This window comes from Colobus angolensis, unplaced genomic scaffold (genome assembly GCF_000951035.1).
Source record: "Colobus angolensis palliatus isolate OR3802 unplaced genomic scaffold, Cang.pa_1.0 Scaffold76, whole genome shotgun sequence".
NCBI lineage: Eukaryota > Metazoa > Chordata > Mammalia > Primates > Cercopithecidae > Colobus > Colobus angolensis.
The window spans coordinates 2,201,156-2,214,538 of record NW_012121376.1 but is presented as its reverse complement, the minus strand read 5'-3'; the positions used below and the strand labels follow the sequence as shown (position 1 = coordinate 2,214,538).

General features: G+C 50.8%; 1 protein-coding gene across 1 annotated transcript in view; it reads left to right on the top strand.

The window, feature by feature from the left end:
- The window catches only part of BANP (BTG3 associated nuclear protein), a 108,816-nt gene that overhangs the window by 59,345 nt on the left and 36,088 nt on the right, over window positions 1–13,383 (top strand). The window contains exons 9-11 of the mRNA XM_011928015.1: window positions 2,702–2,838; window positions 4,904–4,966; window positions 7,528–7,566. Coding sequence (XP_011783405.1) covers window positions 2,702–2,838; window positions 4,904–4,966; window positions 7,528–7,566 — 239 coding nt within the window. The remainder of the gene's footprint in view (window positions 1–2,701; window positions 2,839–4,903; window positions 4,967–7,527; window positions 7,567–13,383) is intronic.

Genomic DNA, 13,383 nt, shown 5'->3' with positions numbered 1-13,383 from the left:
TAAAGGCGGAGCTTAAAACAGCCATCACTGCACTAGCAGGCCACGCCCACTGGCGGCTAACCTATCCCAGAGTAAAGGCGGAGCTTAAAACAGCCTGAGAAAGATCACACTGAACCACAAGTAACAACACTTTTAAAAGAAAGATAACAAAACCTAGACACCCAACAAAGTAAAATTCACCATCTCCAGTATCCAGTCAAAAGTACCAGGAAGCAGGAAATTGTGACCTGTGATCAGAAAATCAGAAGATAGGAAGGGACCCTGTCTGGAATTAACTGACCAGGACATTGAAATTTATTAAATACAGGAAGGGACCCTGGCTGGGATTAACTGACTGGGACATTGAAATTTATTAAAATTACATTCAAGAATTTAAAGGAAAAAAGGAACATAGCAAGGAGAGAAATAGAAGACATCAGAAAGAACAATAGGGAACTCCTAGACTTGAAAAGCGAGGAGAGTGGTTTCCAGGCTTGCCTGCCATGTGTTTCAGGTACGTGCACTTGGTAAGGTTAGCGGTCTGTTTCATCCAATGGGGAATCAAAACCCAAGTTAAATTACTTGCCAGGACCTTAGTGAGCAAGAAGCGGTTGTTATATAACCTGACGACTGCCAGATATGTTGGCCTGCGTCATTAGGATACTAAAATCTTGAAAGGGTAAATTTAATGAGCTGAAATTTCATAGCTGGAAATGTAGACTCAAAACATTTGCACAGGAGTAGACAGTGGTGTAGCAGCGTGTGAAGCAGAGTGTTGTGCTGGCTGCGCAGGACCTTCCTCGGAGCCCGTGCGGTTGGAAGGTGCACTCTGGAGTACACCCGTTCTTAGCTTGTCTGCCCTGTGGCCCAGTGGGGCATTTTGGAGCCGCTGGGAGGAGCTCTCCAGGGACTGTCAAGGTGGCAGTGGGCTGGAAACCATTGTCTTGGGGAAACAGTTAGAAATTGAGATTTCACAAGGTTTGATAATGGTTAGATGCCTGGAGAAGCAGCACATCAGTGAAGAATTAGGCTGGTTTTGTAGGTGCTGAGAGGGTCAGTGGAGGAACAGCAGGTCCGCGGAGGTGGGCTTCAGCCCAACTGGGATTTCGTCATTTTCTTCCTGGGGTCCACAAGGCTTGCTGGAGGACCTATGGTGCTGAGTGCTCTGTAACTGCTCAGGCAGACAGGAACACACTGTGGAGCGTGCAGCACTGCCTGGGGGTGGTTGCTTTGGGACATGACCCACATCTGGAGGTTCTCAGGTGGAGTCAGGGTCTTTGGCTGGAGCCGAGCTCTCCACGTTCAACATGCAGGAGGACCACCTTCGAATCTCATGAAATTCAGATTCTGATTTAGTGTAGCTGGGCAATTTCTAGCATATTGCAAGTATCAACATTTTATTATGTGACTGGGCACAGTGGCTCATATCTGTAATCCCAGCACTTTGGGAGACTGAGGCAGGTGGATCATTTGAGGTCAGGAGCTTTAAACCAGCCTGGCCAACCTGGTGAAATCCCTTCTCTGCAAAAAAAATTAGCTGGGCATGGTGGTGGGTGGCTGTAATCCCAACCACTTGGAAGGCTGAGGCAAGAGAATCGCTTGAACCGAGGAGGCAGAGGTTGCAGTGAGGCAAGATCACACCACTACACTCCAGCCTGGGTGACAGAGCGAGACGGTCTCAAAAAAAAAAAAAAAAGCCAACATTTTATTGTTACTTTAAAAAATGTTTTCAGTGGAATCTGTGTACTATGGCAATTTAATACCTAACATTAGCTATTGGTAAAAAATACACGGAAAGTTTTTCTTTTCTCCCCTTCCCTTTCCCCTCCCTCTCCCCCTCGCTCAGTTGCCTAGAGCTAAGTGTAATGGTGTGATCTTGCCTCACTGAAACCTCTGACTCACAGGTTCAAGTGATTCTCCTACCTCAGCTTCCCAAGTAGCTGGGACTACAGGTGTGTGCCACCACACCTGGCTAATTTTTGTATTTTTAGTAGAGACGGGGTTTTACCATGTTGGGTAGGCTAGTCTTGAACTCCTGACCTCAGGTGATCTGCCTGCCTTGGCCTCACAAAGTGCTGGGATTACAGGTGTGAGCCACTGTGCCCGGCCCTTCTTACTACATTTTTATGCTTACAAGTTTTTTAAAATTAGTTATTATAGTTCTCTGCAACAAAGCTACGAGTATACATTGAAAATTAAAAAGTTTTTCTGCGCTCTTAATATTCTAAGTGTTTACGAAAATTAAGATTGAGACATCATTACAGTGAAAATTAATACACAGTACATCAAAGCAAATGTATCTCATTTTGATTAAACACAGCAAGTAAAATTTGTCGGAAATGTACCTTTAAGTGTATGGATGAGGCTTTTGTCCTGTTAGTTTAATTATCCATGGACAAATATTGCCAGCCTGAAACAGCTTTTAATGTCCACTTAAGAGCTTTATTCATTTAAATAAGTTGGGGCTGGAAGGGGTTTTGTCACAGCGACATCACTCCACTCTCAGGTCCTTCTGCGTTCCGTGTGGGAAGCCTCAGTTCCTAAGACTCACTCGTAACGATCTCTGCAGAAGAGGGGAGACGCAGCGAGTCGAGGAAAAATGAAGCATTTCCTCTTCTCTGCTGTGGGAGTCAAGAGGGAGGGACAGGGGTGCACACATGCCGCAAGAGGCAATGCCTAAGAAACTTCTCGTTCACCCTGTTCACACCTGTCGCCCCCACAGAGCCGATGATGAGCACCCCACCTCCCGCCAGCGAGCTCCCGCAGCCACAGCCGCAGCCGCAGGCCCTACACTACGCGCTGGCCAATGCGCAGCAGGTGCAGATCCACCAGATCGGAGAAGATGGACAGGTGCAAGTAGTACGTACCCTCTCCACCTCGCACCTTGGGAAAGGGGGCTGCAGGGCGGGCCACGGCAGGGCCATGGCGGCTTCCACCAGTTCCACTGTTTCGGAGGCACAGTGATAGCTTGGGAGGAGGCACAGGGTCCCCATTTAAAGTAGAGGTCGTCATAGCCGTGCGCTCCTAACGTTTCACAGGTGGGGGTGGCTGCTGCAGAGCCTAGGGGTTGGAGCACATGGTGGGGCAGGCGCCCAGCTCACCTCAGTCCTGCCAGCAGGCAGGCGGGCAGTCAGCTCTGAGGGTCAGGCTGTGCAGTGGTGCCTGTCCCAGCTCGTGCTCCTGGGAAGCATCAGAAATATTTCTCAGTTCAGAAGCGCAGGCGCCCTCTCTCTGAGGCAAAGAGTCATTTCTTTCCAGGATCAGTGGCAAAAGCATTGTTCCCATCAGCGTTTGCCTTGGAGTTACTCAGCACACCTAGACTGGGTGGGCACTGCCCCAGCAGTGAGTCAATGTCCTGCCTTGCCCGTGCAGAGTTCTCTGTTGGGGTTTTGTGGCCCAAGCTGTGGTCAGCCTGATGAGCTCGGGGCTGACTCCCGGGTGAAGTCCCTCTACAGACACCTCCTGGATTCTGTGGCGCAAGAGTAGGGGGTGGCTGAGAAGGAAGGAAGACTTTTCTGGAAGCTTTGCTGGGTGACTAGAACTTTTACGTGTACCAGTAGACATCGCCGATGTCTAGTGGCACCAGCACCCTTGGGACCTCTGAAGACAGAGGTCATTGTGTGCCTCCGTGTCGCCAGGGCTTTCTCCTGGAAACAAGTCCTTCGCTATTGAGAGTGGGGCGTGGCTCTCATCTCAGTGTGGCTTCAGCACGCTGTCTGGAAGAGGGAAAGCTTCCAGAAAATTCTGGGGCTTTTAGAGGGGGCATTACCCTTCCTCTTCCAAAGAAGATGAGACAGTTATGAATAGTGAATCTTATTTAATAAGCTTATTTATTAATTTGTTTGACATTCACAACGGCAATTCCTCTCATCTTGTTAGTAAGAAGTTCTTTGAAAGAGTTCCAGAGTAGATAACTTTGCCATAAGGCTTACACAGAACATTCTACAGGACTTTAAGATCCATTTTGACTAAGAGATAATTTCAAATAAGATAAGGAGTATTCATTTCATTTATAGGTTTATAGGAATTATTTGTCTGCCTGTATGTATAAACATTGGATTCTTTGACTTTTTTTTTTTGAATCACATTTATTAGTGTTTACTCAAACTGTTTAAATAGTCATACGAGTGTTTCTTTGATTTGAAAAACGTTGCCTGCCCTGTTGTGAGTGTAGGCACGTGAATAGCTCCCCTGCTCTAGCCACAAGCTCCATGCGTAGCCTCCCAGCATTCCCAGAGAGCTGAACGTATCATTTGGAAAGAGGTGTCATTCTGATTTTCTGTTTCCCCTCTTTTCTGTGTGCCAGGCACATTTTAACATTTACTTGTTTAGTAACATTTAAAGATGTAAATACCTTTCCTGGGACCTATTGCTCCTTTGTGAAGTACTGGAAGATGCTCTGTGTATATTACACAGTAGTCCCCCCTTACCCACACCTCACTTTCCCAGGTTTTAATTACCCATGGTCAACTATGATCGGAAAATATTAGATGAGAAATTCCAGAAATAAACAATTTGTAAGTTTCAGATTGTGTATTCTTCTGGGTAGTAGCATGATGAAATCTGGTCGTCCTGCTCCATCCCATCCGGGACGTGAGTCCTTCCTTTGTCCAGCATGTCCAAGCTGTGTGGCACGTATGGGCAGGGGAAAGCATAGCATATACGGGGTTCAGCACCATCCACGGCTTCTGGTGTCCACGTAGTGGGGAGAGGGGTAAACCCTCATGGATGAGGGGGACTGCTGTGAACCAAAAGCTTAATTTAAAGAGGTGACCACAGACTGTATTGCACTATTCAGGATTCAGTTATCTTTTTGAATTATAAACAGATAAGAACAAACATTCCGGAAGACGTTTCTTGTTTCCTTTGCTTTTGATTGTCTTCTGATGCTTCTTGGTGTCTTCTCTTGCTGCGGATCCCACAGGGACACCTCCACATCGCCCAGGTGCCGCAGGGGGAGCAAGTCCAGATCACGCAGGACAGCGAGGTGAGTCACCTCTTGCCGCAGCACTGCCCACGTGCTCTCGACCTTCATCGGTGTCACACTGCAAGGGCAGCCAGGAGCCCCAGAGGATGGGGAACGTGGGCAAGGGCTTCAGGACTCTGCTTCCAGGGTGCATGTGGCGGGCCTGCAGTCTCTGTGGCCTCACTGCCTCCCCTCCTGTCTGTTGGTCTCCACAGCTTCTGGTCTGTCTTGGTAAAGATCTCCTGGGTTGATGTGTCTGCTCCTGGCTGGAAGTGCCCTCTGAGTACCCTTCTCTCCCTGTCTGGCCCTGTCCTTCCTGTCAGGGGAGGCCCCCAGTATGGCCGAGGTGTGGTCTGCCCCTGCACAGGTGACCTGACATACTCCCTCACCTGCCATGTGGCCCCAGCTTCCTCATGGCCTCTGTGGGATTAGTGCCGATTTCATGGGACGGTGGGGAATCCCATGAGGTGATGCGGCCAGCTGGGAATAGCCCTTGACGCACCTGCCGGGTCAGTGATTATCTCAGTTGTCTCAGTTTCTGGAGCTCTACCTGGCCATGCACTCAGAAGTGTGGGCTCAGCTGCTGTTGGGGTCTGGAATGTGAAGGCAGGAGTGACAGTCTGAGTTCTTGGAAAGCCGAGGCTGGCCGGTTGCGGTGCTCTGTGTTTGCGTGCCACAGCAGGACTGTCTCCTGGGTGGCTCGTGACTGTCCTTCGACTCTGGGCTGTTTCCTGCAGCACGGGCAGCAGCAGGCGCAGGGCACTAAGCAGCACACGCGTGTTGTACTGAGTGACCGTGGTGCGCTCTGGGGGATGAGGAACATGGCTGTTTCTAGGTCGTGACAATAGCACCAGCATTGTGTTCGGTGCACGATAGTGTGTCGTTACAAAGATCTCAGGTTTCCCCACGCACACCAGCAGCAGAGTCTAGGAAGCTCAGATGCTGAGGTCGAGGGGACTCATGGAGATGTTAGCATGCGAGGCCTCCCGGGAGCTCGTGCTGGGCGCAGGTGCTGTCGGGGAGCGGAGGAGAGAGAAGCCCTGCCTTTGGGGATTCACGGTGGGCGCAGAGGCTCCTGCCCAAGTGCCCGTGAGCAAGACTGTGGACACATGCATGCCGTGGCATGAGGAGCACCAGGGACTCAGACGTGTCTACTGGCGGTGGCTTTAATTTGGACACCAGCAGTTCCCAGTGGGTTATCCTAAGAGAGGAGCACATGCATAAGCATTCCGAGGGTGGAATCAGGATGAGGTGAAAGGGGAGGAACGAATTATTGTGGGGGCCGTGAGCGACTGGGAATGAGTGGGCTCATCCACACAGCAATATGACCAGGTCACTAAGAAACGTGATCAGATGGATGGATGGAAGGAAGCACCAGGGCGGGTGGCAGGTGGGGGACGGTCCCGGGAGGCCAGAGTATCCAGGAAGGAGCAGGGCCTGATTCTGTGTCTGTGGGTGGGTCAGGGACCGTCTCTGTGGAGATGCCGGGAGATGCACCAGTCAGCTCAGTGAGGTCAGGTGCAGGAGTCGGGGGCCTGAGTGGCTGCGAGGTGCAGGATCCCAGCAGCACCTTCCAGTGCAGAAGCTGCCTTTGAGGGGCAGGGGAAGGTTTGCTTCTCAAGGCACAGACAAGTAGGGGCTGGAGGCTAAGCTCACTGTCAGAGAGCTCAGCCAGAGTTCTTGAATACCTGGAAGTCCATGCAGTTTGTCGGAATGCTTAATTTCCTTAGAGTCATTGGAAATGAAGGAAAATTGAAACAGCAGCAAAAGAAAAAACACACATTTGCTTTTTATAGTTTATGCTAAAAAATCTTGACTACTCAAATTGCAATTTTTTATTATTAGTTTTTCCTCTTTTCAGTTTTCAAAACTGAATCCATCTTGTATAGGTGATTGTCTTTTGTTTTCATTAGGAATTGAATGCAGTAAGTTAGAAATGGCTGATAATGCTAACGATGGCTTTGTGATAAGTGACAGTATGCAGTCTCCTCACCGTAAATTCATACCGTGTTCATTTAAAATTATTTTGTTAAAACAGGATATCTGCAAATAAACATTTAGCAGGGTCTAACAGACTTAAAACAGTTCCTTTTTACAACAACTGAAAGTGAATTTCTAGCTGGAGAGCTCTTGGTAGCTCTGTGGTTGAGTGCGTTGGTTCCTCGTGTGCGGCCGTGTCCTGGCATGGTGATGCCGCACAGCTCAGCAAAGCGTCCTCACGGGGGGAAGCTGGGCGGCATCACACATAGGACCTCTCTCTGCTACTTTCTGTACTTTTTGTGAGTCAAATTCTTTCAAAATAAAAAGTGAAGCCAAAATGACATTTTCATTTGGGGTCAGAGTGGGGGAATGGGTACAGTGCTTTTTGAGTTGTTTGTTCATCTTTAAGATAATACGTAGTACCTAAAAATCTAAATATTTTATTTTGGTGCTTTTGTTGCTACTAGAGGTTGAATTTTTAGAACCAGCATTTTTCTTGTTATTCTCAAATGGCCTGTGATGTGTCTTGGCGTGTTTGCCGAGTCTACGGGTGTCTTGGCGTGCTTCTGCTCATGACCGTCTCCTCCTCTCATTCTTTGCAGGGCAACCTCCAGATCCATCACGTGGGGCAGGATGGTCAGGTGAGTGTCCCCGTGCGGGAGTTGCGCTGCTGAGGGGTGGGGCTCTCACAGGAGGGGGTGGGACGGTCAGGTGAGTGCCCTGGTCCCCATGTACATTGGGCATTGCGCTGCCAAGGGATGGGGCTCTCATGGGAGGGGGTGGGACGGTCAGGTGAGTGACCCCAGTCCTTACACATATACACAGGCATTGCGCTGCTGAGGGGTGGGGCTCTCACAGGACGGGGTGGGATGGTCAGGTGTGTGCCCTGGTCTCCACACACATGTGGGCATTGCGCTGCCAAGGGGTGGGGCTCTCACGGGAGGGGGCGGATGGTCAGGTGAGTGCCACAGTCCCCCATCACATACAGGCCATTGTGCTGCCAAGGAATGGGGGCTGCCACAGGAGGAAGTGCGGGTGCGAAGGCCTCTCAGTGTGAGCCCCAGGGCAGGACTGGCTTTCTTCACCATGGCAATGCACAGGCCTGGAAGGGGGAGGGTGGGGCTTGGGGGTCACATTTGCTGCTCTGTAGGATTTCGGTAGCTTTTGTATTCTGGTGGAAACGTGCCCTCCCCTCCGACCCCAAACCCCACCCCATGTAGATGGTTATTTTCTGCACACGCATGTGGATGTTGGTGGTGGTCGTGTTTGAGTAGATAGCTCTGGTAGCAAAAGGTGGTTTCACTCCTGTGTATTGCCGTCAAACTCACACACTTGCTTGCTTTCTAATCCTTGACAAAAAGAGGGACCATTCATTGAGCACCCCGGTACGAATTGTCTTTACAAAGTGATATGCCCTGACAGCACGGGTCCTGGGGAGGGCACCTGGTACGAATTGTCTTTACAAAGTGATGTGCCCTGACAGCGCGGGTCCTGGGGAGGGCATTGCTGTGCAGGACACAGTGAGCTCGCTGGGGGTTTTGAGGCTGTGTGTTCCCAGGTCCGGTGAAGACCCTTTCTGTTCAGGAGACGGCTGTCACCTCTGGATCATTATTGAAGAGTCTGGGTGACCTTCCCATTTCGTAAAACAGAACCTGGGAGGTTGCCGGTGAGAAGCATAAACGCAGAGCTCACTGCATAGAAAGATTGTACTCATTTTTCAAAACCACAGCGCACTGTCCTTTGAGGAACCTGCGTGCGTTCCCTTTGCCAAGGCCAGGCCCTGCGGATCTCTGACCCGACTGAGCCCGGGGCACCCCCAGAGCGAGCGCCTCACAGGTGGGCTCTCGCTGTGAGAGACGGGGACAGAGGGGCTCGTGCGTCCCGTGGGCTTTCCCTTGACCCCTCAGAGGCACCTTGGGAGAAGGGCTGCAGACCCTCCAGAACTGGTTTATGTCAGTGTTTCTTAGTTGGAAAGTTTCTTCTTAAAGATCAGCATGAGGTTTTCTCAGGTAGTCCTGCAGCACCGCTCGTCTATAAGGATGCAGTTGCTGCTTTGGAGAAGAGCCAAAGGAATGCGCAGTTTTCAAATCCACACTTGTGGCTTTGCGCTCATTCCGCTGGGGTAATGAGGCTGTGGTCGGTGCAGTGCAGGTTGGTTCTCCGTGCCTTTCTCCCCCATGGTTCTCACAGTCACTGGGGCAGCCGAGGACAGGACTCCCAGCCGGTGGTCCGTCTTAGTTTTGTGCAACATCATGGTTAGTTTATGGTTATGCTGGTAGTGGAACTGTATCATAGTTAAAACGCTGCTGGACTTTAATTCCTAGGAAAATTTTTGTAAGGCATGTCACCTTCAATATTCCCTTGTTCCTCTCTCTGCCCCTGAACAAAATCCACTTGGAATTTTAAAGATAGAACCAGACTTTTTACACTGTATTACTGCAGTGCTTCTGTTTATGGTCGTAGACAGAATCCTCCCAACTCTATTGTGAGGACAGAGATTCCAGCTTTTCTCAGCAGGCGTGGAGGCCCATTGACTCCAGCACAGATCTGAGTTCAGGAAGGACTCAGGGCTGATGGTGGAGGAGTTGCTGTGTGGAATCCTCTGAACAAGGCTCTGTTCTGGTGTCTCTCATTCCTCCGTCACTGCTGCTGCCCCACATGCCTTTGCATTGCGAGCAGGGTTGCAACTGCTGCTCATTCCCGTGTCTGCCGTGGCCCCTCCAAGTCCCCACTCTAAGTGGCCTCACTGCAGAATGAATAAAGCTGCCGTACTACCACTTTTTATGTGAAACGAATAATAATTTATAAATCACCTGGTTTTTTTCCCCTTATGAACTCTCCTATGTTCTTCCCACCTCCTGATTCCTATTATCAGTTGCATTTTTGGGACCTCAAATCAAAGACGGCTTCAGGAGAGGCCAGTGCTACCACTCAGGGTAGCAGGCAGAATCTCAGTAGATGGCCCCTGCTTCTCTTCGGAAGGAAACTGGTGTATGATTTAAAGAAACCGTTGTGTTATCTGAAGCTGCCTTTTCCGGTAAATCTGTGTGGAAATTCTTTCTTTTTCCATCATTTGGCCAGTTCTCATTCCTGCAGAGCTTCACCCTGCTCATGCAGGCTTCGTCCTCTGGGCTGGCCACACGTTTGGGAGACAGAAGGATGTTTCGAAAAGCACAGAGAAACCCACTCACCTCCATGTTACCTACTGGGCTAAGAAGCCCCGAGCCGTGTGGGGGGTCACACAGCCCATTCGCTCTCCTCCCCGCCCCTGTGCCCACAGGAGGATAGTGCACGTGGGTCTAAGGCTCTCTCTTCTCCAGCCAGTCTTGACCTCAGAAGCATCCTTCATGTGACACTGCAGGTGGCTCAGCTCCCCATCCTGTCCCAGAGGCCCCTTCAGCTCCCTGTCCTGTCCCGGAGGCCCTTGGCCTGCCCTGGTTGTGAGCACTGGCTTGATTGATGGGAGACCCTGCAGCCCACGCTCGCTCCAGGGAGCTGAGGGAAGACAAGGAACAGCACCCCAGCTGGTGTAAGAGAACACAAAGAAATGGATGCGGCTGCTTTAAGTTCCTAGATCACTGAGGATTAGCTTAGTATTCCCATCTGATTCCCTAGTTCCAGCTGCCATTTAAGAATGGTTATGTGGCAACAGACTCAGAATCTGACAGAGCAGCTAGAAATCCTCTCGGGAGGGTGGCCAGGCCTTCCCTCTTCTGGCCATTCGTTTTCCATCCTGGGGCCGGGGTCTGCGCCCTGTGGCCTGCGCCCTGCGCCCCGCGCCCCGTGCCCCACATCCTGCACTCCGCCCCCTTTCCTTGTGCTGGGCTCACACGTGTTGCTGTTTTCCTCCTGTTCCACTTCTGAGATGATTGTTGCTGTTACTTCTTGCAGTTAATTGATTATTTTCTGAATCAGTGGACAGCTTCTGTGAAAATAGCCTCCGTTCTTTGTTCCATGGAGGGAGGGATGTGCGCTGTGCTTGTGGATTGCTGCTGGGGCGGTGGGTTTGAGGCTGTGTCTGCAGCCAGCAGCAACCTCAGTTCCAGGAGGGCCCTGGTGGCTGTGGTGCTGGGAAGCGCCATTGTGCTGCATTGGTGTGACCCTGTGGCACCGGCTGCCAAGGGGCCATCCTTTTTGAGTAATGTTTTCTTCACATTAAATATTGAGAGATTCTAGTCACATCCCACAGTTGCCATTTGCTGTCTGAATAGAAAACATGAAGAATTGCATGATTTGAAGCCATGTGGTCAGTTTCATGTCCACAGCGGCCTTGCTTTTCTTCCTTGCTGAGAGATGGAATGCCCCATCTGGTGCTGCGTTGCAGGCAGGGTGGGACTCACAGCTAGCTGTTCGTTGACTCTGGGAGAGCTCCCGTGGCTGAGGCCATCTGCTGACAGGTGCTGTGCAGGTGAGCGGGACCCTGCACTAAGGAATACTGAATAGAGTCCATTTCAGGCCCTGTTGGGCACACTGAGAGTGCACGGGAACCACAGAGCCTGAGATACAGTAGGAGGGTGGGAGACGCAGTAGGAGGGTGGGAGACACAGCAGGAGGGTGGGAGACGCAGCAGGAGGGTGGGAGACGCAGCAGGAGGGTGGGAGACACAGTAGGAGTCTGGAGAGCCACCTGCACCAAGGCCTCAGGACAGTGGATGGTACAGCGACGGGGAGGGTGACTGCCTGTGCAAGGCCAGAGGCCATGGGCACCCGGGTCCAGCGAGGTTGGATAGAGCCCCCAGTGCTCAGCCTCCTGTGACCAGTGTTGGGGGTAGCAGTAGCAGACGATGCATCCCAAATGTGGGCAAGAGGTTTGGAAAGATTGGCAGAGCATCAGAGGCTTCATAAAGAGCCATTTGGGAAGATGAGGTTCAGGGGATGGTGGCGGGTGTGCAGGTATGGGGACGCACTGGCTGCATGGTACCCGCTTCCTCCTCCCCGAGCTGTGCCCTCCAGCGCTGTGTCTCAGCCTCCCCTCCAGGAGCGCTCACTTCCTCCCAGCTGTGGGCACCTGTGGCCTCTGCTCGGCCAGCTGCCCAGCTGTGATGACCAGTTTCCACTCCAGTCCTTTCTGTCTTTATTGTTCATTTTGACCTCTAGGTGCACAGGCTGTCATGCCCCAGTGTTCCAGCATCGCTGGCTGGGAGAGGGAAGAGGAGGTGAAGGGATTCCTTAGAACACTGACATTGAAATTGCAGCTGAATCTTTTAAAAAAAAAAAATTGTTTTGTGCTGGCTCACACCTGTAATCCCAGTACTTTGGGGAGGCCGAGGTGGGAGGATTGCTTGAGCCAAAGAGTTTGATGCCAGGCTGGGCATCATAGCGAGACCCTGGCTCTACAGAAAAAAAAAAAAAAAAATTAGCCGGGTCTGGTGATGTGTGCCTGTAGTCCCAAGCTACTCATGAGGCTGAGGCAGGAGGATTGCTTGAGCCCAGGAGGCCCAGGCTACAGTGAGCTGTGATTGTGCCACTGCATTCACGCCTGGGCAGCAGAGCAAGACCTGTCTCAAAATAAATAAAATCTACAATTCAATGTTTTTTTCAAAAAATTAAAATATTTAAAAAATTCTTTTGAAGCACTTCAGCTGGTTTCAAAGGTTGTGTATTTTCTTCCCTCCTGAATAACACCTTTACATAAGAACGAGCATTCTGGTCACTGTGGGAGGTGCCTAACACGTCTCCATCTCAGGCTTTGTAGAGCGGAGCCCTGTGTGTGTGGACATGTGCTGCCCTCCTTGCCTCCCACACACTGCCGCATCCGCGCCATTCCTCATTGTGCACCTAATCTGCTGCCAGGGAAGCCAAACAGCCACTGCTGTTGGAGGTGAAATTAAAGATGCAGTGGCTGGTTCTGGTCATGGCTCCAGGCATGGGTAGCTCCTTCACGTGAGCAGCGTGGAGCTGAGCCTGGGCCTTTGGCTGTTTAGATGAGTTTGTGGCTGTGTTCTGGGTGCTTCTTCGTTGAGAGTGGAGTTCTGGAGAAACAGATCCTTCGTAAGCTGATGACACTGTGTTGATTTCTTTTGTCCCTCCCTCACTGGGGGTGCGAGGCATCCGGGCAGCGTTTTCCTCTACTGGACAATCCCCATGGTGTTGGCTTTGTTGCTCAGTGAGTGTTTGAAATTAATCATTTGCTGCCCTGGGTGTGAAGATCAAATAAGGATATCATAGTAGAAATTTGGAATGATGTAAGTGGAGGTGTTACTGCTCATGTGGTTAAGGGATTGCAGAATTGGTTGGAATAGAGGACAGGCCTTGTATAGTAAATTAGACCAGAATCGGGGGCATCTGGAATTCCCTGAAATTCCCTGGAGCTGGGAGAGGCAGTCTGGTGTGCCAGCGATTCACAGAGGGGAGAGTATGTTCAGAGTGTATGTATGCCAGGAGTGTCAAATAATTTCTTGTCTAAGGAATTTCAAGTTTCAGTTAGTGGTAGGGATAATAGAATCTTTAATTTGGCGC